The following is a 22,732-nucleotide window of genomic DNA, read 5'->3' as shown; positions in this document are numbered from 1 at the left end:
TCCTATTATAGATTAAAAAGGATTTTGTCGGTTGGCCTAAGAATCTAATCATTATGTATAGTATTTCTTTGGGAAAATTATGAATTCCACATCTTATTTTTAAATTAACTTTTGGGAAATGATTTTTTATCATCAGTTTAGGATTAGCTATAATGTGGTCTACTGGGCATTAACATATGAGAGCAAAGATTGAAAATTAACTGGAACTAGAGGTGTTTAACAAGACATCAAATTTCTATCATTGTTTTCAAAGAATTTGGAACTAAGAAGAGACTTGAGTTGTCTTGCTTAAGCCTGTGTCCTCTTGATGGCTAAAACAAAGCTTTTCCAACCACGCCATGATTCTGAAAGTAGGAAAGGAGACTACTATGGTATAGTGGAAGGAATGTTGGCCTGATAGTCCAATGTGATTCATTTTTGGACCTTGCATGTCCAAAGGAAGTCCTTTCCTTCTTGGAACCTCAGTGACATCTTTAAGATAAGGAACTGGAACTATTGATTTTTTTGGTCCCTCCCAAATCTAGTCATCTATGAAGAATTAAATAAATTTATCTACACATTTCAGCTAATTAGGAAAACCTATTCAAGGAAGTGGGCTTTCTCAAGCTTTTCAATTTCTTAGGCTTCTTATAACTGAGAGTTACAAAGGAACATAAGATATATGGTCCAAGGGGAAAGACTTCTTGATTCTCTTATTCTCTCATAAATGAAGAAAGAAAATTTGCTGGTGAAAGAAAAAATTGGTAGCTTTGCATAAATAATGCAGGTAGTTGATTTACATTGATTTTGTCTTTTATTGATTTCTAGATTAGATTTGTGGGACCTAAAACCTTTTGCTTAAATTTGTCTGGTTCTTTGGGCAAGAGCCAAGAGCTAGTTCCATTTATGTTGTAGGTTCAAAAGTACAGTCAGGCTTTATAAGTTACATATATAAGTTTACAAGTCATATAAGATGTTTTAAAATAAAAGGACTTTAGTGAGCATCTAATCAAATATCTGCATTTTGCTAATGAGAAAATTGAGTCTTAGGTTAGGAAAATTGTTCAGTGATAAATATGGAATATGTATAGAAGAATTGCACATGCTTAATATATATTGGATTACTATCTAGGTGAGGGGATTGGAACAAAGGAGGGAGACACATTTGGAACACAGTTTTGCAAGAGTGAATTTTGAAAACTATCTTTACATATATTTTGAAAATAAAAAGCTATTATTAAAAAAAAAGAAAATAAAATTTCTCAGCATCATAAAAGAAGTATCAAAGAGATTTGAATTCCTATTTCAACTCTACATTCTGTTTCCTTTTAATGATGGTATTCAAATAGGCCACAAGATGGTGATATTAAGCCTTAAGAAAAAAAAAAAAAAGTAAAACCTTTTTTCTTAAAATGATTTGTGATTATAAGCTTGAACTCTGAACAAATAAAAATAAGCACTAGACTTGAATCCCAGAGAAAACCATACGCCACAGAAGCAATTTTATTGCTGTATTCCAATTCCTTTTCCATGTCCCCATGAAACTTTGTTCTTTTGGTGGGTTTAGATACATATACACAAAAGGATATGTGTGTTTACCTCTTTCTTTACAAAAATTGAATGTAACATTTCCCAGTTTTTCCAGAACAGGTTTTTTTGGAGGGAGGGGGTGTTGGGGGAAGTGGAGGAAGGGGAAGGAACAGTTACTAGTGAAAATAAAGGAATAAAGAATTTCAAAATGGTTGATGTTTCCAAAGATAATATATAAATCAAGAAATTTTTGTAACATATTCTATTCTTGTCCACAGATTATTTAGACCATCAGTAGCCTTTGAAACTTGTGCCTCCTCCAAGGCACAACAAAGGAGATAATAAATTAGTGGCACAGCCAGGACTATCCCTTTGAAAAACTGGAGGAAATAAAGGATTTCAAATTAGAATTGTTGAATTCAAATGATGATCCTGCCACTTGTTATTTGTATGATCTTGAGCTCTATACCTTTCTGTGCCTCTTCATCTGCAGAATAAGGATATCTGAAACGTTTCTTCTACCTCCAGTTATATGCTTCTATAACAGATAGTAGTTAGGTGGCATAGTGTCAGGAAGACTGGTTCAGTTCCAGCTTTAGAACTTACTTACCAAGGGTTATACAACAATATAGCAAATATACATAGACAAGCAGAACAAATTCAGTGGGATTGCATATAGTAAATTGCTTTTTATGCAATTCGCAATTGATTTTCCTTCTGCTCCTCTAATAGACCAGACATTTCTAACATAGGATCCATGATTTTTTTTTCTCGATAGTATTTTATTTTTCCAATTATATAATAGTTTTCAGTGTTCATTTTTATAAGATTCTGAGTTCCACATTTTCTCTCTCTTAGCTTCCCTTTCCTCAAAAAAGCAAGCAGTCTGATGTGGGTTATATATATAAACAATCATTTTAGGTATATTTCCGTATTAGTCATGTTGTGAAAGAGAATTCATAATAAGAGGGGAAAAACCAAAAGAAAGAAAAGGTGAACAACACAAAAAAGGTAAAAATAGTATCAATAATAATAATGCATTGTCTTCATATTTCTCTCATGAATCTAAATAAATAAATAAAAGATTAAGAAGCCCTGTTGCCATGCTAAATTTGAAAAATAAGTATTTTTAAAATTTGATATTTTGGTCAATATTTTATTTCTTATGCCTGGCACATAATTGGTACTTAATACTTGTTTATTAGTCATTGATGTACTACCATTATACTGCTTAGCTAGCTGCCTGTCAGAGAAATATATTGAAGGGAGTAAGGAAGAGGAGAGAGGATTTAGAAGTTATAGGATAACTATCTACAAGTACTTGAAAGACTGTCATGTGGAAGACCATATACTTGTAATGGTTGAAAGTTAAAAAGAGAAATATAAGTTTGATGAAAGGAAAAAGAAAACTTTTAACCCCCTTTTTTTTTTTAAAAGGGGGCTGTTTACCAGTGAGTGGGATAAGTTGAGTTCCCTTCTCCCTGTTCTCCTGTTTGTTGTCTGGATGATTTTTTTCTATATTTGGCTGGATTAGATAGTGTCCTTTCCAGCTTTGAAATTTTGTGATTCTGAGATCATCCCAGCTCCTTTTAAGAACTGTTTTATGGATGATATTTTTTATACCAGAGCAAGCCTGTGGAAGAGAGGTTTTAGTCTCCCTTCCCTTCTCCCTCGACTTGCTGATCTCTCAAAATCTCTGACTTCCAAGACTGTTCAGTTGTAGAACAGGTGCCAGTCTGCATTAAATTGAAGAAATCACAGGTCTTTACTAAAGAAAAATCTTTTATGCTTTTTGTTTACATGTAAATTGTGGTTAGTAATGTATTATAGCCTAATTAATTAAGCATAACATTCAGCTCTACTCTGCATTTTGAATCTTCTCCAGTTTTCAATATGCAGAAAGTATTCTTTTTGAAGTTTTTTTGTTTTGATTTGAATGTTCACTCTTATGCACATATTTCTGATCATTTTTTGCTTATGTATCGTAGTTTTCTACTCCATTGCAAGTTCTAAGAGAACGTGTTTTATTTGATTTTTTTTTTTCTTATCCCCAGTCCCAGGCATAATATGTTCTGTAATAATAAGTACTTAAGAAAATTGTTTTGAAGTTAACTTTCTAACTATCCTTTTTAACATTGTTTTAGTGGGGAAAAAAGTGTATATTTTATTTATGAGCCACATATATAAGTTTAAAGACAGGCCTGCTTTTCTTGGGTGATAATTTTAAATTAGTTGTCTAGGTAATGCTGTCCATTCCTTGAATGGAGAGAAGAGCAGGGAAGAGTTCTAAATGTTGCCACATTAGAGAAGGGCAAGGTATAAATGATCCATGTCTTCACAGTATAGCTTACTTATTTTGTTTATGATGTTATTAGATACTAAGGTTAACTACTACCAACTACCACTTATCTTTTAAATGAAAGTCTCCTGTAAACAAAGGGCTTAATCCAAAGCAATGCTCTGATGGAAAGTTGATTGTGGTTAATTTTGGGGGGATATGCAAATTTTTTTGAGTTACTCATCATACATAGCCACAGCTCCCTTCTTTAGAACCTATTCCTGCTTGCTGGATGTTTGTGGAAACCTTCACAGACCAAAAAATGGCTTTCATCCATACAAACAAATTCAAATTCATTATTTATTTAGAGTTGAATGGATACAGAAAGAAAACTAATGATTCGTTAAAAATTCACTTTCATTGGAAATAAATGGATGCAAAGTGATGAAGGGCATCCACTATGAGTAATCACTAACATTCAGAAAAACAAATGTAAGTCACTTAATTTAATATAGCACAGTCCTGATTTGCTTATTAGGATTTTCATATATTGATTTATTGATAGCTTCTTTTGCATAATAATCTCTTTTTAAGTTTTTGCAAAAACAGAAATTCTTGCACACAAGTATCTTATGTCTTTGGGGGTAGAGGAATACAGAATATATGTAAAAGAAACGCAGTGGTTGAGGGTGGATTGGAAGAATCAGGAAAGTCCAAATGCAAAAGGTGGCCCTTGATGAATCTTGAAGGGAGTAAGAGTTTCAAGAGGCAAAAATAACAGGAAAAAGTATTTTCAACATGAGAGGCAGCCTTTTCCTGCAGATTAATTGAGGCAGATGATGGAATGTTATACTCTAGGACACCAAGGAGATCTCTTTCTTGGATCTTAGAACATGTTTTGTTTTTTTAAGTGTGATGTGTAATTAATCTAAACATAAAAAAAAACTAGAGGCAGATTATAAAAAGTTTTAAATGGCAAACAGAAGAGGTTTTATTTTATCCAAAGTCAATGAGGAGCTGCCAGAGAATCTTCAGCAGGGGAGGGATAGGATCATACCTGCTCTTTAGGAATATCAGTTTGGCATTTGCTTGGAGCATGAATTTTTGATTATTGGTTGCAAGGATAGCCATTAGGAGTCTATTGCAATTTCGATTTGCAACTATTGCAAACTTCTCCAGGGGAGAAGTAGGAAAAGCCATGATTTGGCAGTTGATTGTATGAGGGTAGGGAGCAATGACTAAGGGAGAGTGTAAGGATGATCCCTAGGTTGCAAACCTCAATAGCTAGCAAGAAAATGGCACCCTTAAGAGAAATAGGAAATGTAGAGATGAGCTTAGGGGCTAAGATCAAAAGCTTCGTCTTACACACATCATTTGAAATGCCATAGGACATCTGGGGATATGACACCAGCAAGTAATGGATATGTAGTGCTCGGGTAAGAGATGAGGAATGGAGATGTAGATCAGGGAATCATCTACATGGAGATGAAAGTTGAGTCTAGGGGAGCTTCCCCAGTGGGGAAGAGTATGTATAAAGAGAAGAGTTAAAGGGCCTAGGACAGATTTCAGAAATGTTGTATCTTCAAGTACTTAAAAGGCTCTCATGGAAAGAAGGATTTTACTTATTTTGTTTGGCCCCAGAGGGTGAAACTAGGAAGATGTAAAGAAAAACCATTTAACACTGAACTGCCCATCACTAAGGGTCTTCAAGCAAATGGGGAAATGTACTACAATATAGGCTAGACTAGATTGAGGAAAAGATTTATTACAAATAAAAAAAAATTGTATGATTCTCTAGTCCCTTGGGGTTTTCAACTTAGGTTTAAAGGTTTAGTGTGGGAAAGAATGCTTTGAGTTTTAGACTTTTACTTTTATACTTTAAAAGTATTAGTTAGTCATTAATTGACAATTCCACTGGCATGTAAAAGTCACCTAATATTTATTCTTGGAGAGGAATAGCATCAGCCCATCCCAAAATATTAGAAAGGTGGGTTTGTAAAGATTTTTGTGACTTCCCCTTATATCCTGCAAATCAGTCTAAGCTTTTTGCTTAACCGGGTCCTAGTTGAGCATCATATAGATAAAAACAATCCTCTTCCAAATAAACCTAAAAAATGGAGAAAATTACCCTAAAAATTAATAGATCAAATTCCTGAACAATTCCTCAATATTACAAAGATTAGTGATAACAATTTAAATTGATGCCAACAGCTTAAGCTAATAGAAAGTTTTAACATGAACATACCCAACATAGAACCTCATAGGACTTATATGACTCTTTTATTTCTATATAGTCATCTCCATCTGCCTTTCTCTACCCTCTTTATATCTATCTCTTCCACCACACTTATCTATATTGTTTTCTCCCACCTATATCCTTAACCACTACTAGTTTCTCTTCTCCAGTTTCCCCCACATCCTCCTGTAAATTCTCTATACATTTTTGCCCATGTGCAAATATATGTGTTTGCTTATTTTGAGTATCTTATGTATCTATTTGGGTTTCTCTATTCTTGGCTTTTTTTTAATGTCATTAATCAAAATTCACTTGCTTTGATTGCCTTGACTTCTTCCTCTGGGTCTTTTAGACTTTGAATTAATAGTTGTTAATGTTGTGCTACAGTGAATCAATCCAATTATTCATTATTTGTTTTATGTTTGGCATAAAGTATATAGAAAGAAACTTCAGGCTATCTCTTAGTAAGCTAAAGACAATAGATTTAATGGGTTGTACCATCACAGGATATGAGAAAAAATAATAAAGATTAGTAAATTTACCCATAGTTTCTCCAGAAGTTAGTTTTATTTACAAAATTAAAAATTAGCTAGCCTAATATATGTATGAATGTAGAAGAAACCAGTAAAGAAAAAATGTTTATGTAAGCATATTTTACTTCATTATAGAACGCAAATATGAAAAGCTTAAATTGCACTTTAATTTATCCTAAGTGAAAAAAAGGCTTTATAGAGTTGAATGCAGAACCAAAATATCACTTCTGGAAAATCACAGGCTTCTTATTTTAAAACCTAAGTAAGTGAATTGTTGTTCACTTGTTTCAATTACGTCCAACTTTTAATGACCCCATTTGAAATTTTCTTGGCAAAGATACTAGAATGATTTACCATTTCCCTCTCCAGCTCATTTTCAAATGAGGAAACTGAGGCGAACAAAGTTAAGTGACTGGCCAGGGAATCACTAAGGCTAGATTTAAACTCAGGAAGAGAAAATTTTCTGACTCTAGGGCTGGTATTCTATCCACTGAACCACCTAGCTGCTTTCTAGATGAGGAAGTCTTTAAAAAAAAGTTTAGTCCTTTGTTTTTGAAGAGGATTGATGACATCACAGGTGATTTCTTGATTTGTGCATGAATTGGATTTAAGTGAGGCAAAGTTACACAAAGTGGTCAGTCTCACTCTGTCTTTCAGAATCATCACAGGCCAATGATAAGGCAAAAGTTCTGAGAACTGGTAATGGCCAGGAATGTGGAGATGATCTTGGTATTTCTGATGCCCTTCACAGCATCTTCTTCAGCTGCTGTCACAGCTGTTGGAACAAATTGTTCAGTTGTTCATTTCACTGGAGGGATGTCTTTACATGTTGGTACATCTCCCTAACTTCTGATAGGTTTGAGGCCTGTTGGTTGCCCCCAACATGGTTTAGCTCATCTGCCATGATGGGTTTTATCCACTATGGCTACTGCATATGCTACTGCTTCTTGGAACCATGGGTGAAATTTGGCTGAAAGAGTATACCACAAGTGGATTTGTCAAAGGATAATAGGATCATAAATGTAGAATTAAACTTGGGGACCTTCAAATTTAGCCTCTCCATTTTACAGATGAAGAAAGGTTACAGAGTATCTTAGAGCACTAGGCTTGGAGTCAGCAAGAGTAATCTAAATAAATAGAAAACTGGCCTCAGATACTCACTGGCTGTGTACAAATATTCCAGAGTTTATCCCAAAATATCAGTCAATGACTGAATATGGCAATTTAATACGTATCTGCCTCACTTTAAACAAGGGATATGTTTTGGAAAGTTGACGCTACACCAAATCATCTTAAGGACAGCGGAAGAGCTTGGTATTTAAAGGAATCTTACAGTGAATTATTATTATTGGGGGGGGGGGAGAGAAATAGGGGGAGATCATAGCACTCTTTCAGTTTTTGAAAAGTGTCATGGGGATTGGATTAGATGTGAAAAACTTGTTGGGTAAATGAAATAGAATAGAAAAAGGGGTCATAAGGGTTGAGGAACTAAGTTGCTATGAGAAAAAGATGTTAGTTAATATTTAAGACCATATGAAGATTGAAAGTAGTATTATTTCCATTTTGCAAGTAAAGAAACTGAAGGTAACAAAAAATAAGTGACTTGCTTATGGTTATACAGCAGTAGGTATTGGAGCTGGGACTTATTCCTTTACTTCCTTCAGCCTGTTTCCTCATTTGAAAAGTGAGAAGGCTGCATCCTGGGATCTCTGAGGTCCCCCACAACTTTGGACTTGTCCCCTTATCATTCTACACAGGAACAAATCCGCAAGCCTAAAATCTAATGGGTCAATGTTCCTTATTACAATATTTGCTCTCTGTGCTCTGAGGACATGAGTTGGTAAGCAGGATGTCAAAAATAATCTCCTAGTCTAAGAACATAGTATCAATACCCTCCTCAACTAGGGAGAAGCAGTCATGTGAGAGACAGGGAATCATGACACAGACTTCATTACTTCCTCAGGACAGAGTGACTAATGTTTGGTGGAATGGTCAGGATTCCAGTCATGCTTATAATGAGAAGACCCACCTAATCATTGAGCTCCCAGAGAATTAGAGCCTCTTGCTAACGTTCACCTGTAGGTTTGGGTCTTTGTTTGTTATTGAAGCACTGCAGATCCATTGGAGCTATTTCTGCCCCCCAGAGTATCTGGAATAACAGTGTAGTAGGGGTCCCTTGGAAGGGGACATTCTCCACTTTGAGAACCAGAAAGTGGCCTTCAGTGAGGTGGTTTTGGAGGCTCTGCGTAGCAAGTGAGATAATAAGACCTTTGGTGGCCCTAAGCCAGGTAATAGAAGCCTTTGTGGCCTTGTCAAAGGCACCAGCCAAGTTGACAATCCCCTTCATGGTAATTTCCATTCCTTAACAGGGAAAAGACAAACCAAAGAAGCATTCCAATCTACAGATGGTATAGTAGTTGTAAGTCTTCCCAGATAAGGGCAGATATTTTAGATGCAAGGATGAATTATAAAAATTGACAAAATGCATAGAATAAAATAAATATTTTAGCAGTTTATACAGAATAGTTAGAAAATAGGATATTCTAGTTAGCCAATTATTCATTTAACAAGGGTTACTATATATAATATGTATTATCAGAGGATTTTCAGAAAATTAGAATGAAAAACATTGTAGCTACAGCACATCATTTCTTGGTATCCTGTAGTGTCTCAAAATCATTAGTTGGATTATCAATTAATAAAATTTTTGAGTATTATGAATAGAGATAATTGAATAGTGTCTGTGCGGTCCTTTTGCATAACCTGGAAAGTGTTCCTTTTTTTTTTTTTTTAATAGCTTTTTAATTACCAGATATATGCATAGGTAATTTTACAGCATTGACAGTTGCCAAACCTTTTGTTCCAATTTTTCCCCTCCCTCCCCCATCCCTTCCCCAAGATGGCAGGTTGACCAATACATGTTAAATAAATTAAATACAATATATGTATACATGTCCAAACAGTTATTTTGCTGTACAAAAAGAATCGGACTTTGGAATAGTGTACAATTAGCCTGTGAAGGAAATCCAAAATGTAGGCGGACAAAATTAGAGGGATTGGGAATTCTATGTAGTGGTTCACAGTCATCTCCCAGAGTCCCTTCCCTGGGTGTAGCTGCTTTAGTTCATTACTGCTCTATTGGAACTGATTTGGTTCATCTCATTGTTGAAGAGGGCCATGTCCATCAGAATTGATTATCATACAGTATTGTTGTTGAAATATACAACGATCTCCTGGTCCTGCTCATTTCATTTAGTGTCAGTTCCTGAAAGTGCTCTTTTAAATAAACATGTTATCAATTTGTTTAGTTACAATATATCTTAAATTGTAAGCCTTTAGGAAAGTTAATACCTGTGTCAAATCCAATTCTGTGCATCCAGTGTTCAGGATAATTTTTTTTCTACTCCTGTTTTTCTTTGTATCATTTATTGACCTTTTTCCCATCTAGGCAATTGAAACACTTTGGGAATGATATATTCATCTTAAATATTCAAGTTTGCCAAATCAGAATTGTGCTTTCAAATAATTCAGCTGTTTTCAATTACTCTGTCTTATGAAATCATTAGGAGAGATAATAGAATGGGAGATTTTAAAGAATTTTATTATTTTAGCCTATATTATTACTTATATGATTTACATTTTATTTTACAGATGAGTTTACAACTAATTTTCTGGGTTGGACTGGTCAGTTGCTCAATCTGTCAAGTACTCAGCCAAACAGGTAAGCTAATCTATTCTTTATTTCACTCCAGAATTTGACTAAAGAGAACCGCTTTTTTTGGAAACCCTGTTTGAGCGCTTGTTTCATTGACACACAGGATCCTTCTCCTCCCAGCTTTTTTCTCTCCTTTCTGCTTGACATTCTGTCCCCTCCCCTTCGCTGGCTGATTCATCAGCCAAACTTCTGTGGTCTCTGATCTTCTCAGCTCTTAGGTTTTTCTTCTCCCCATTTGTGATATACTATGGGACTTGCATGTCTCAGGCTTTTCCATTTCTCTCTAGTAGCATGATGTTGTCTTTGGAGTTGAAGGACCTGGGTTCAAATCTCACTCTTAATACCACTTAGGAAACTTAGGGGAAGTCAGTGATTCCTAGACTGCAGCCTTCTCATTTGTACTTCTAGCTCTACATGTATAACCAAATGACCCCCTGCTTCCTCATGCAGATTTCCAAACTCCTTAGTGGTCCAGTACAGCTTTCTCCTAAAAAGTGACCAACCACAGTGCTTCCCAGCCTGGCCTGGCTCAAACCCTAGAAATAGCACAATGTAGTAGAAAGCACACTCTGAAATGTAGGTAAAAGTATTTATTAAGCTCTGTGATTCAGTCACTATGTTGAGTGTTGGGACTGCAAATACAAGCAGAAAGACAGTCTGCCTCCAAGGAGCTTACACTTTACTGAAGACAAGATGTGGTGCAGGAGGAAGAGAAGCAGGGAGAAAAGAAGGTGCCTAGGAGAAGAACTTCAGTCTCAAGAGAAAAGAAAGCATGCTTCCCTGAACATCCTTACTAAATTGGAGTTTCAGGGAGGAACAAGCCAATCAGAGGGAGGAGCTACAAGAGCAAAGGATGACTCCCAGGGTGTGAAGTTCAATATGAGAGTGAGTTTCCAGAATTAAGCTTCTGGGACATTGTAAAGAAAGATCAGGAGTGCAACTTGGAAAGGAATTATGTACATGGGAGATATAAGAATAAAATACTACAATAAGAAGAAAGTAAGAAGAAAAGAGTGAAAGAATATATGTTCAGGAGAAACTGAAAGGGAAGAAAAACAAAAAGAATTATGTGAAGATCATATTATCACATCAAGAAGCCAATCAAAATCTAGGTCAGAAAGTATCCTGAGACTAGGGAAGTAAAGATCAGGAATATGCCTGGGTCCACAGATATGAATAGAAATCCAAGTTGGTGACTATGAGTATGGTTTATTTCAAATTTTAAATATCCTTTTTCTGCATATACATATATCTGGTCATTGCTCTGTAGAGAGTTTTAAGAGCAAAATAAACCATATTTATAATTATGGAAAGCCAACATTCTTTCATTAAAACTTCCCAAGCCTTACTTTTAGATAATCATTTCATATGTTTTTCTTCTAGTTCTGTTTACTTCATCCTGCACCAACTCATACTTCCTTAATTCATTCCCTCTTATGCCAACCATTTGTCTTTGTATTACTCATGTTTTGTCATTTATTATATTCTTATGGCATAATTTTTGTATCCATTCCTCAATCAACGTCTGATCCTTAATAAGTGATTACTTTAAATTTTTTCTAGTTTTTGTTTTGTTTTGTTTACCATAAATAGTGTTGCTATGAGTACATTGGGATCTGTATTTCTGTTTTTGACCTCTTGGCTAATCTGTGACTAGTCCCGCTAGAAGAATGTATTCATAAGGAAGTGGTTGTTTAGAAGTATCTCTTTAGTGTCTTAATCCTGAATCAAGTTTTTCTCCTCTCCCTTCTCACTGAAGCTGCTGAATATCAGTACATATGCCCATTGGGTTTGGAGGATCTTAATATTTTTTTTAAATTTATTTTATTTTAAAAAACAGAAAAGAAATACAAAACAAAATTAAACAAAACAGAAGAGAACATTGTCATGTGCTTAGAACATCAGGGAGAATTCAAAATTCATAACAACAAATTACCAGATCAAGAAAAGTACAGATATTAGTAGAAATTATTATTCATGAATGTCCATCTTTTCTTTACTTCCTTATAAATTGTTCTTTTGTTTTATGCTGTGCACCTTTTCTACCTTATTCTTTTTTTCTTCTTTTTATCCCCACCCCCCCCACCCCTAAGCAGTCTATAACTATAAGGATAAGAAAGTATATATTTATGTATACATATGTAGTTATATATGCATACACAGCACCCCCTCCCACCTACGCATATATCTCTTCTGCCTCTGCTGACTTTGCTTTAATTCTGCTTCTAAATTGCCTTTCTATTACTTAATCTCTCTCCACTCATGGATCCCTTCCCTTGTTTTTTCTCACCCTTTGCTTTCCTCTTCACCCATCCCTCCCCCTTTACTTCTTATAGATCTTGGAGGATGCTATACCCTTCATAGTATAAATGTAGTGTTGCCTATTGAACCCATTCCCTATGTGAGTAGATTTTCACCACTATAAGCCCTCCTCCCTCTCCCCCTCCCGGCAATGGCCTCGGTTTATTCTCCCTCTGCACCTTATTTGTATAACATGGTTACAATTTTTACCTTAATTCTGTCCCCAATCTTTCTTTTAAGCTACCCTATTGTTGATATCCACCTTAAACATACATTTCCCATGTTAAAAAAATTAATAATTTGTCCATGTTGAGTTCCTTGAAATTGAAATATGTTAAATTTTCTGTATTAAGCTTGGGTTTGGTTGATAGAAAGTCCTGAAAACCTGCAAGCTTGTTGAATGCCATTTTTCTTCATTCAATATTATAATTTTGCTGGATATAATATTTTTGGCCATAGGCTTAGTTCTTTAGATTTTCAGTAGATGTGATTGCAGAACTTGCAGTTTTTTATTGTAGTTGCTAATAAGTCTTGTACAATTCTAATTGTAATTCCAGCATATTTGAATTGTTTTTTCTTGTTTCTTCTAAAATTTTCTCTTTGATCTAGGGGCGGGGGGTGAAGTTGGGCAATAATATTCCTATGTGTTTTCCACAAAGGATTTCTTTGAGATAGTGATTAATGGATTTTTTCTATTTCTACTTTGCTCTCATGCTCTATCTATTACTCCAGGACAGTTTTCTAGGATTATTTCCTGCATTATTGTATCAAGGTTCTCTTTTTGGTCACAACTTTCAGGCAGTCCAATTATTATTATATTTTCTCTTCTTGATCTGTTGTTTTTCTTATAAGATGTTTCACATTCTGTTCTAGTTTCTCATTCTTTATAATCTGTTTTGTTATTTCTTGATCTTGCATAGCTTCACTGGTCTTCCCTTGCCCAATTCTAATTTTCAAAGAGTTATTTTCATCTTTGAGACTCTACCTCCTTATCTAATTAGTTAACTTATTTTTATTTAAGTTTTTCCTCAATCTTTCTTATTTGATTTTTGAATTCTTTTTTGAGTTCTTCAGTAAATTCTCTCTGGGCAGGGAGCCATTTCACACTACTCTTTGAGATAGAAGCTTTTTTCACTAGTGTTCTGCTCTGAAGATGAGTTCCGATCTTTCCTATTCCCATACTGTGTTTCTATGATGGGGTTCTTTCTTCTTTGCTGGTTCATTTTTTTTAAAATAAGGGGTATTAATGTCCATATGAGCCTCAGGGCTGCCATGTAGTTGGAATCCCTGTTGCACTCTTTCCCTAATGCTCTCTTCCTTTCCTTTTGTTCATCAGTGTCTAATGCAAAAAAGTCAAGATTTTCTTTCCGGAGTGGAAGGATGATGGGGAGGGCATTTTAGAAAAATCTCTTTAGCCTTAGGGATCCAGAGACAGAAAGCAGCATACTTCTCCCTTTCTTTTACCCTAGTCCCTTCCCATACAGGTTTCTCCTGATGGGTCTGAGTAAGATGAACATCCCCTCCCCCATGTAGATATAGGGGGGCAGACAAGGATTGTGGGACAGAAGATTGCAATGTGGCTACAGACCCAGGCCTTCTGCTCAGCTTGTACAGCCCTATCTGGAGGTGGAAATTGATGGAGAATATGTGATAAGGGCCTTAGGGACTAGCAGTTTACACTTCTAATACACAAAGGCTTCTTGTTGTCAGAGATTTCATTATTTGTTCTGTGGATTTAATTATAATTGGTAAATAGCTGGCATAGAATTCTTCCCTACATAACATCTTCTTTACCAGTCCTGCTAAATAAATTATTGGCAGTAATATGCTGCACCATATTTTTAGCCAGCAAGTTCCTTTGAATAATGTGAAAGATTTGAGACAGGGTTGCTTCATGATTTTAATCCATACACCCATGACTACTTAAGAATTACCAGAAAAATATTGATGTTAAAAGAGCTGTGTCAGGAAACAGCATAGAATAAGGGAATTGAGAATCCATAGTTCCTGGGGAAAATAACAAGTTCGTTATCTCATTGTGACATTTATCCTTGTAAACTAAATTCATCTTATCGGAAAATCATAGACTCATAGATGTCAAGCTGCAGGAAATTCAGAGACTATCTAATTTGGCCCTCTTTTTTGAGGAAAATGAGACCAGGGAGTAAATGTCAGCTCTGGGATTTGAAAACAGATCTTATAACTCTAGAGACAAGGATGGTCTTTCCATTGTTCCATTCATAATCCAACATTATTGTAGTTTTTATTTTATAATATTTTAAATTAAAATGACTTGGGTTCTTTTGGACAGGTGGAAATGATTGCTTAAAAGCAAATGCAAAATCATGTGGAGAATGTATACAAGCAGGACCAAATTGTGGATGGTGTACAAACTCTGTAAGTAGTATAAATTGCAATTAGTTTTTGACATGAAACATGAATTATAGTACTTTCATATATATATATATGTGTATATATATTCATTAAGCTTGATTTTTTTTTTAAATTTTGTTTTTGTCTTTGTTTTGGGGGCAGAAGGGAGATAACTGCTACCATATTCCTTGTGTAGACATTAGCTTTGTGTGCCTCTAAAATGACATCCTTTCTCGGTATGTCTTGAATATTCCTTCTGTTCTTCAGCATAGTTCATATCTTTTACAATAACTTTCCTTCTAACTAAATTTAATTATGAACTCTCAGAAATCTCCAACTTGGTCAATAAAATTATCTATTAAATGTGTATCCATATCTGGTCAACTATTAAGTTTTCATAGAGCATTTTTTTTTTATCTCTGCTTTGTCCCCATCACTTTTTATCTTGTTTTATTTATGCTTTGTACGTGGCATGAATATAATAGATGAATATAAATCACTAAAAGGAAGGATCTTCTCATTTTTTTTCACCTTTATATTGCTAGCACCTAACATTTTGCACAGGGCAGATGTTTGATAAATGTTTCTTGAATTTTAACTTACTTAAGCTAATAAGAGTATATATCCCATGTAGCATAAAACCCAAGATTTATTTGCATTTGACTTTGAAATATCTTAGATATTTTTACTTTTGTTACAAATGAAGGATCCTAATTACATTTGATTTGCTTTAACTGAAACTTAATTTTCATTTTCTATGTATGCAACATTAATGATGAAAATATCAGTCCAGAAGTGGGATAAAGCAGTAGAAGAAAGCTTAAGGGTTGCTAAGACCATATTACACAAGCACATCACACCAGATTGCACGCTTTGACTATTGTAAACATAGTTACTCAAAGAACCTAAATCTTTTTACCCTTCGCTCCACTTGGTAAAACTGGGAATGACATGGAATTTATAGAAGGCTGGAGTTTTCTCTAGTCCATCATCCCAGTATACTTGTGAGCATATAGTTTGGTCTTCCTTTGCCTATCCTGGCTATAACAAGCTATTTCTAAAGGAGCCATTCTTATTCTCTAAACCTCCAATTATTTCAGGCATGTATAGTTGGAAACTGCCCAGAACCTTGTTCCTCCCCTGTTGAGAGTACTTGTGGCAACCAACTGTTTATCATTCACAGAGTGATAGTTTAAAGACTTAGCATATTCAACACAATTTACATTTTTTATTATCCAGTCTCCGTAGGACAGGAGAAGCTATAATTGAGGATTATCCCTACCAAACTATTTCTGAAATAATTCACAGTTGGTTATTGTTAATGATATTAAATCATTAAATCATATTTCAAAGAAAAAAGTCATTTTTTTATGAGCTATGTATATAGTCTTAACACTTTTATGTGTTAGTGTTTTGAAAACTTACTTCACCAGTGTACTTTTTTGCTGTGGAGGATAATTATAGTGTGATGATGCCTAGAAAAATGGAGGTTAAGTTTAGCTGACCTTCTGTTCTTTTAATTATGTAGATATTCTTAAACCGTCTCTCCTTTCAAATTCTATTTATATTCAAGGTTTTTTTCCCCCATACAAACTAATTCGTAAAAGCTAATCTATTTTGCCTTTTCTATTCTCTGTGATAGTTCTGCCTCAGTATGCCTTATGCAGTGATATATTTTATGGATGTTTAACAGATACTATTAATTGATAATGATGATACATTTATGTAGCACTTGCTATGTGCCAGTGTTTTATACTTAGTCTCTCATTTGATCTCAAAACTCATGGGAGGTTAAGATGCTATTATTAACTCCATTTTAGAATTGAGGAAAATGACTTGTTCAGAGTCACACAACTAAATATCTGAGGTCAGAATTGAATTCAGGTTTTCCTGATTCCAGGCCTGGCATTGTTTTTACAGTGCCACTTAGCTGCCTCATTGAATCAGTAGGTATTAGAAAACAATGAATCTAAGATTTATTTAGGTTTTATATTTCTAGAAAAATAGAAAATGGGAATAGGATTGTTAAAAACATATACTAATCTTTGGAATGCTATATTTTTAAATTCATACTTTCTATGGAATAAATAGACATTTTTCTTTTTTTAGGTAAAAAGTTTTGCTGATTTTTTTTTAATGTTGCTGGCATTTACTAGTAAATCCTGTCCCCAACCTACTCAATTGAATGTTTTTCTGTTTGACAAAATTTGCCTCATTCACACTTGTAATTAACTATTTCTCTGCTGAGAAAAGAAAAATAGTCCCCTGGAGCCAAGATTGGTCAATGCATTGGCTTGAATTTTGATGTCTTTTCTTACTACTTTTCTTTAATTTATGGTTCATGTGTATATTCTCTTGGTTCTGCTTACTTAAGTCAAACTCTTCAGTTTGCTTGAGACTTCTGAAGATTTTCCAAATTTGTTATTTTCACAAGAATTATTTTCTTTCTCTATCCAAAGTACGGACATTCATATCTGGGGCGGGGGAACTTGTTTAAAAGCCAAAAAATTAAGTAAACAGTTACAAACTATTGAATCTTTTGTGTAATGATTAATATCACAGCTTGTGATTTTTACTCTTAATTCTTAAATATTCATTTAAAATATTATTTTTAGTCATTTTTACAAGAAGGAATGCCTACTTCTGCTCGGTGCGATGACTTAGAAGCATTAGAAAAAAAAGGCTGCCGTCCACAGGATATAGAAAATCCTCGAGGCAATAAAACTATCCGTAAAAATAAAAATGTGACAAATCGCAGTAAAGGTACAGCAGAAAAACTCCAGCCTGAAGACATTACCCAAATCCAACCACAGCAGCTAACTTTGAAGTTACGTTCAGGTACGTGAGTCTTTAACTCCAGTGTCATTGAAATTTTCATTGCCATCCCAAATTTATAGGTGCTGCTTAGGATTAAAATCAATAGTCAGAATAAAATCAATAAAATAAAATGAAGTGAGTTGTCATTCATTTAGGGACAAAGAACATACTGAATTTTAGGAATTAAGGCACTTAATAGATTCAATTCAGAGATCTCAGTAGCTCTTAAATTTAATATATCAGAAGAATATTTCTTTTATCAGTAATATTAGTATTCATGTTTCAATGAAATAGATCCCCTCTCTTAGATACAGCCTTACTACCATGCCTTTAGTAGATGGCTTTATGATTTACTGTTACCAAAAAAGTTGTCATTCACTTAATTAATTTATTGGACTTTTCAGTTCTGCTGATAAGCTTTCAGAATAAGCTTTGGAACATCTTCATACCACAGTAAGATGTCCAACTCTGTAGAGAAGATAATAAATAGATTTTACAGGGAAAGTGTAAAATGAGTGAATCATTCTTCCCTCAGGGAGTTTATGGTTACTAAGAATTTACTGCTGTCTTTTTACAGAGTCACTTTTTTAGAAGTGTTTTAATATCTGTATTAGTGACAGTATTAAAACTATAAACTTTCAGTAGAAATGATATATTTGATATGAAGTAAAAGTAATATTGATTTATCAAATTATTTTCATTTTTCCTTTTGCTATACTTTGGGTTTCTAATAACTTGAATTGATTTCTTTTTATAACATTGTTTTATTAGGAGAACCACAAACATTTGCATTAAAATTCAAGAGAGCTGAAGACTACCCTATTGACCTCTATTATCTTATGGATCTCTCTTACTCTATGAAAGATGACTTGGAGAATGTGAAGAGTCTTGGAACAGATCTAATGTATGAGATGAAAAGAATCACTTCAGATTTCCGAATTGGTAAGAAAGTCAGAAAGGTAAAAATAAGTTTGATTTTAATTCTGCCATATAGAAATCATGCTTCTTTTCATAGTATACCTATAAAATCTTTTGGGTTTTTTTGTTTGTTTGTTTGTTTTTGTTTGTTTTTGTTTTTTATTAATTTTTATAATTATAACATTTTCTTTGACAGTACATATGCATAGGTAAATTTTTTTTTTTTTTTTTTACATTATCCCTTGTACTCCCTTCTGTTCTGAGTTTTTCCCCTCCTTCCCTCCACCCCCACCCCTAGATGGCAGGCATTCCCATACATATTAAATATCTTATAGTATATGCTTGGTACAATATATATATGTGCAGAACCGAATTTTTTTGTTGTTGTTGTTGTTGTTGCAAAGAAAGGATTGTATTCGCAAGGTAAAAATAATCTCACCCATAAAATCTTAAAAATAAACAGTGGTACTTTTTTCACCAAGACAGAACCAGAATCCTTTTACCATGTATCTTTTAGTGCTCAAAATTCTTACCTATTAGACACTAAGATACCTTTCAGACCTAGACTTCTATTTCACAGCAATCTCATTTCTGATTTGTCATATTTGCCACTTCACACATTCATTTTATGTCTTCCTAAAATTCTTACTTCCATACATGTAACTGGAGCACCAAGGATCATATATTATGTTGCCAACCATTATATTGCCAAAATACATTTTAAAATCTCACAGCAGCGGTTTGAAAAATCTAACTCTTGTCTGTCTGTCTGTCTCTCTCTCAAAATGTATTGATTGAGGAAATGCTATTCTTCCAAAAAAATTTTTTTTTCCTGATTAAAAATCTGATGGATTTGGGATAAAGTAGGGCTGAGAACATTTGGAACTAGCTATCCATTTTTGCTTTTATCATATAGCAAACATTATTATTATACACAAGATCTAAACTAAGCTTTTTGTGATGAGAAAACCAAGAATTTCCCAGATTTTCTTGTTATTTTTTTTTAAAGTTTAGACTCACATCAAACAAAATTCATATTGTAATTTAAATGTAAAAACACATTTCCTCACCAGTGTGCATTTCTTGTTGATTGGCTGGTTGTTAAGAGGCAGGGACATGTTGACTCAAACACTACAGGTGGTCCCTAGTTATTGTAAGGTTTAGACCCATGGACATTTTCCCAATAGGATTCGGCTCCTTTGTGGAGAAGACCGTGATGCCGTACATCAGCACCACACCGGCCAAGCTCAGGAACCCCTGCACGGGCGACCAGAACTGCACCAGCCCCTTTAGCTACAAGAATGTGCTCAGCCTTACAGACAAGGGGGAGGTGTTTAACGAGCTTGTGGGGAAGCAGCACATTTCCGGCAATTTGGACTCTCCAGAAGGGGGATTTGATGCAATCATGCAGGTTGCAGTCTGTGGGGTAAGTAGTTAAGTGTCTATAATTAGTTACTGCTCCATTCTCAGTCAGCCAGAATAATAGAGGTGCACCCATATTATACCTGGGCCTTCCTGGGATGGGTACTTTTGGTGCCATATAGGTAGTGTGAGAAGAGCATCCTTGTAGCTCTTTTTTTTTTTTTTTTTTTTTTTTTTTTTTTTTTTTTTAATAGGCCCAGGTGTCCTGATATTATGGAACTTCTTCCTTTCTGGCTTTGTGATATCAAAAGAGCTTTGGAAGAACAAAATCTTTGCGACTTAATCCTTAAGATTAATTTTTATTTTTATGTGTGTGCTATAAGAAGAATCAAAGTACCAAATAATACTTTGTACCTGATATCTTCATAAATCAATAAAATCTTTTTTTTTTTTTTTTTTTTTTTTTTTATACTTTGTGTGTGCCTGTTTGTATGTTTAATACTGTTTTGCTTTTGGGGTTGTTTTTCTTTTAACAACTATATGGTCTTTGTCTTGTTTGTTAGTAGGATAGGAAAGGCACCTGGGAATGAAGGGGAAAGAGTAGAGATGAAGAAAAAGCTCAAAGAACTGAAAGTTTTAAACATGTATGTTGGGTTATTTTTTGTTTTGTCTTAAACATTCCTTTGCTTTTTTTTTTTCCTTTCCAAGTCATTAATTGGCTGGAGAAATGTTACACGACTATTGGTTTTTTCCACTGATGCCGGTTTTCACTTTGCTGGAGATGGTAAACTTGGTGGAATTGTTTTACCAAATGATGGAAGATGTCACCTAGAAAATAATGTATACACAATGAGCCATTATTATGTGAGTGCTGAATTTCTTATTAGATTTGTTGACATTCCATTTAAGAATGTTTGCATGGATGGTGGGCAATGTAAATTATGGATTTTTATATTTTATATATGTATAACATATATTTTTTTATATATAGATACTAAACTAGAGAATTTGGTAGAATTACCTACATTGAGCTGATACTTTACATATCATATATCATATAATTTCTTTCTTTCAAAAATTAGTGGAAAAATCAGTATGAATTAATAGTACATATTAACCAAATACTGATCCTTTATTTTCTAGGATTATCCTTCTATTGCTCACCTTGTCCAAAAACTAAGTGAAAATAACATTCAAACAATTTTTGCAGTTACAGAAGAATTTCAGGCTGTTTACAAGGTAAATACGGAGTGGTTATGTGTGCTTTATATAAGTTAAAATAAGGTATATATGATTAGCTCTTTATTGTAAATTAAACTGTAGGAAACTACATTTAAGGCAGACTGGATAAAGCTACAAATTGTGACTTAGTCACCTTTTCAAAAATTCTTTATGTCTGGCTTCCAAATATTTAGACTATTCATCTGAGTTAATTCTCCATGGCATTTAGTATGTATTCAAAACAGGTGTTAGATGTTTTTAGTACATAGTAGCATAATAAATGCATTTATGCTTTACATATGTTTTATATTTTACATTCTGTTCCCTCTCTGTTAAGGAACTGAAGAATTTGATCCCCAAGTCAGCAGTAGGAACATTGTCTGCAAATTCCAGCAATGTAATCCAGTTGATCATTGATGCATACAATGTAAGTAATTGAAATTAATTTGTATTTATACTCATTTCTGGGGTTATCACTTCAAAAACAAAGAAATTCCTCTCATCTCCTGTGTCTAAGATAAGAAGACTATAGAGAGTCTGGAAAATTGAGGCACTGTCAAAACACTTGGGGGAAAAAAAAAATCGATTTCCTCAGCTTAATCAGTATTTCCTTAGTCTAACTGTAGTAAAAATATCAGACAAAAGTATCTTTTTTTTTTTTAAGAATAATTACTCAGGGGGGAAAATCTGAGTATTTAAAGATTGGCATTCTTACTATCAGTCAAGTACTAGAAAATACAACTTTCATTCATATTCTAGCTTCACCCCAAAGGATATTTGCCTTCAGCTTGAAATAAAATGTACTTCCTGATTCTATTGAAAGAAGACTATGGAAGGGATCTTTGTCCAGTTCTCCTTTGCTTTTTTACAGAGGACACAGCTTCCTGTTTCAAAGAATTGTTATGTCTCACCTGTACCTTTTGTTTTTGCTTTTGGGAGAAGATTGCTTTAAAATGGAAAAAAAAAATTTCTTCTTTTATGGTTCTGTTCCACATCCCAGTTCCAATATATTTTTTAAGGATATAATAAACATGGTTGCTTAACAAATATTTGTTAATTAATTAATTTGTAATCATTGATAGAAAACAGCAATAGAATAGAAATATATTCTTTCAAGGAATCCCTTTTAGTTAGATTTCAAATAATTTGTGGAAAAGGATTTTTTTTTGGTGAACCAAAATCCATTGAATTTAATAAATTTGTATATATCTTTGGTTATACATTACACTTATTTTTGGCTAAAATTTATCTTTATTTTAGTCCTTATCTTCAGAAGTCATTCTGGAAAACAGCAAATTGCCAGAAGGAGTAACAATAAATTACAAATCTTACTGCAAGAATGGAGTGAATGGGACAGGAGAAAATGGAAGAAAATGTTCCAATATTTCCATTGGTGATGAGGTGGGTGAGGATTACTCATTTAAAATTGGGTATTGGTTAGGTGATAAAATAGACACACAGCAATGACA

The 22,732-nt window shown here is 34.0% G+C and overlaps 1 protein-coding gene across 2 annotated transcripts in view; it reads left to right on the top strand.

Annotated features, from left to right (window-relative positions):
• The window catches only part of ITGB1 (integrin subunit beta 1), a 50,036-nt gene that overhangs the window by 15,470 nt on the left and 11,834 nt on the right, over positions 1-22,732 (top strand). The window contains exons 2-10 of one of the 2 annotated variants that reach the window (XM_074267068.1): positions 10,208-10,277; positions 14,884-14,969; positions 17,561-17,783; positions 18,534-18,704; positions 19,868-20,106; positions 20,751-20,906; positions 21,186-21,281; positions 21,601-21,690; positions 22,524-22,664. In XM_074267068.1, coding sequence (XP_074123169.1) covers positions 10,208-10,277; positions 14,884-14,969; positions 17,561-17,783; positions 18,534-18,704; positions 19,868-20,106; positions 20,751-20,906; positions 21,186-21,281; positions 21,601-21,690; positions 22,524-22,664 — 1,272 coding nt within the window. Of the gene's footprint in view, positions 1-10,134; positions 10,278-14,883; positions 14,970-17,560; positions 17,784-18,533; positions 18,705-19,867; positions 20,107-20,750; positions 20,907-21,185; positions 21,282-21,600; positions 21,691-22,523; positions 22,665-22,732 lie in introns of both variants that reach the window. The other variant, XM_074267067.1, reaches the window with a different exon arrangement.

This window comes from Sminthopsis crassicaudata, chromosome 5 (genome assembly GCF_048593235.1).
Source record: "Sminthopsis crassicaudata isolate SCR6 chromosome 5, ASM4859323v1, whole genome shotgun sequence".
Classification (NCBI taxonomy): Eukaryota; Metazoa; Chordata; class Mammalia; order Dasyuromorphia; family Dasyuridae; genus Sminthopsis; species Sminthopsis crassicaudata.
This window is presented reverse-complemented; position numbering and strand designations above follow the sequence as displayed.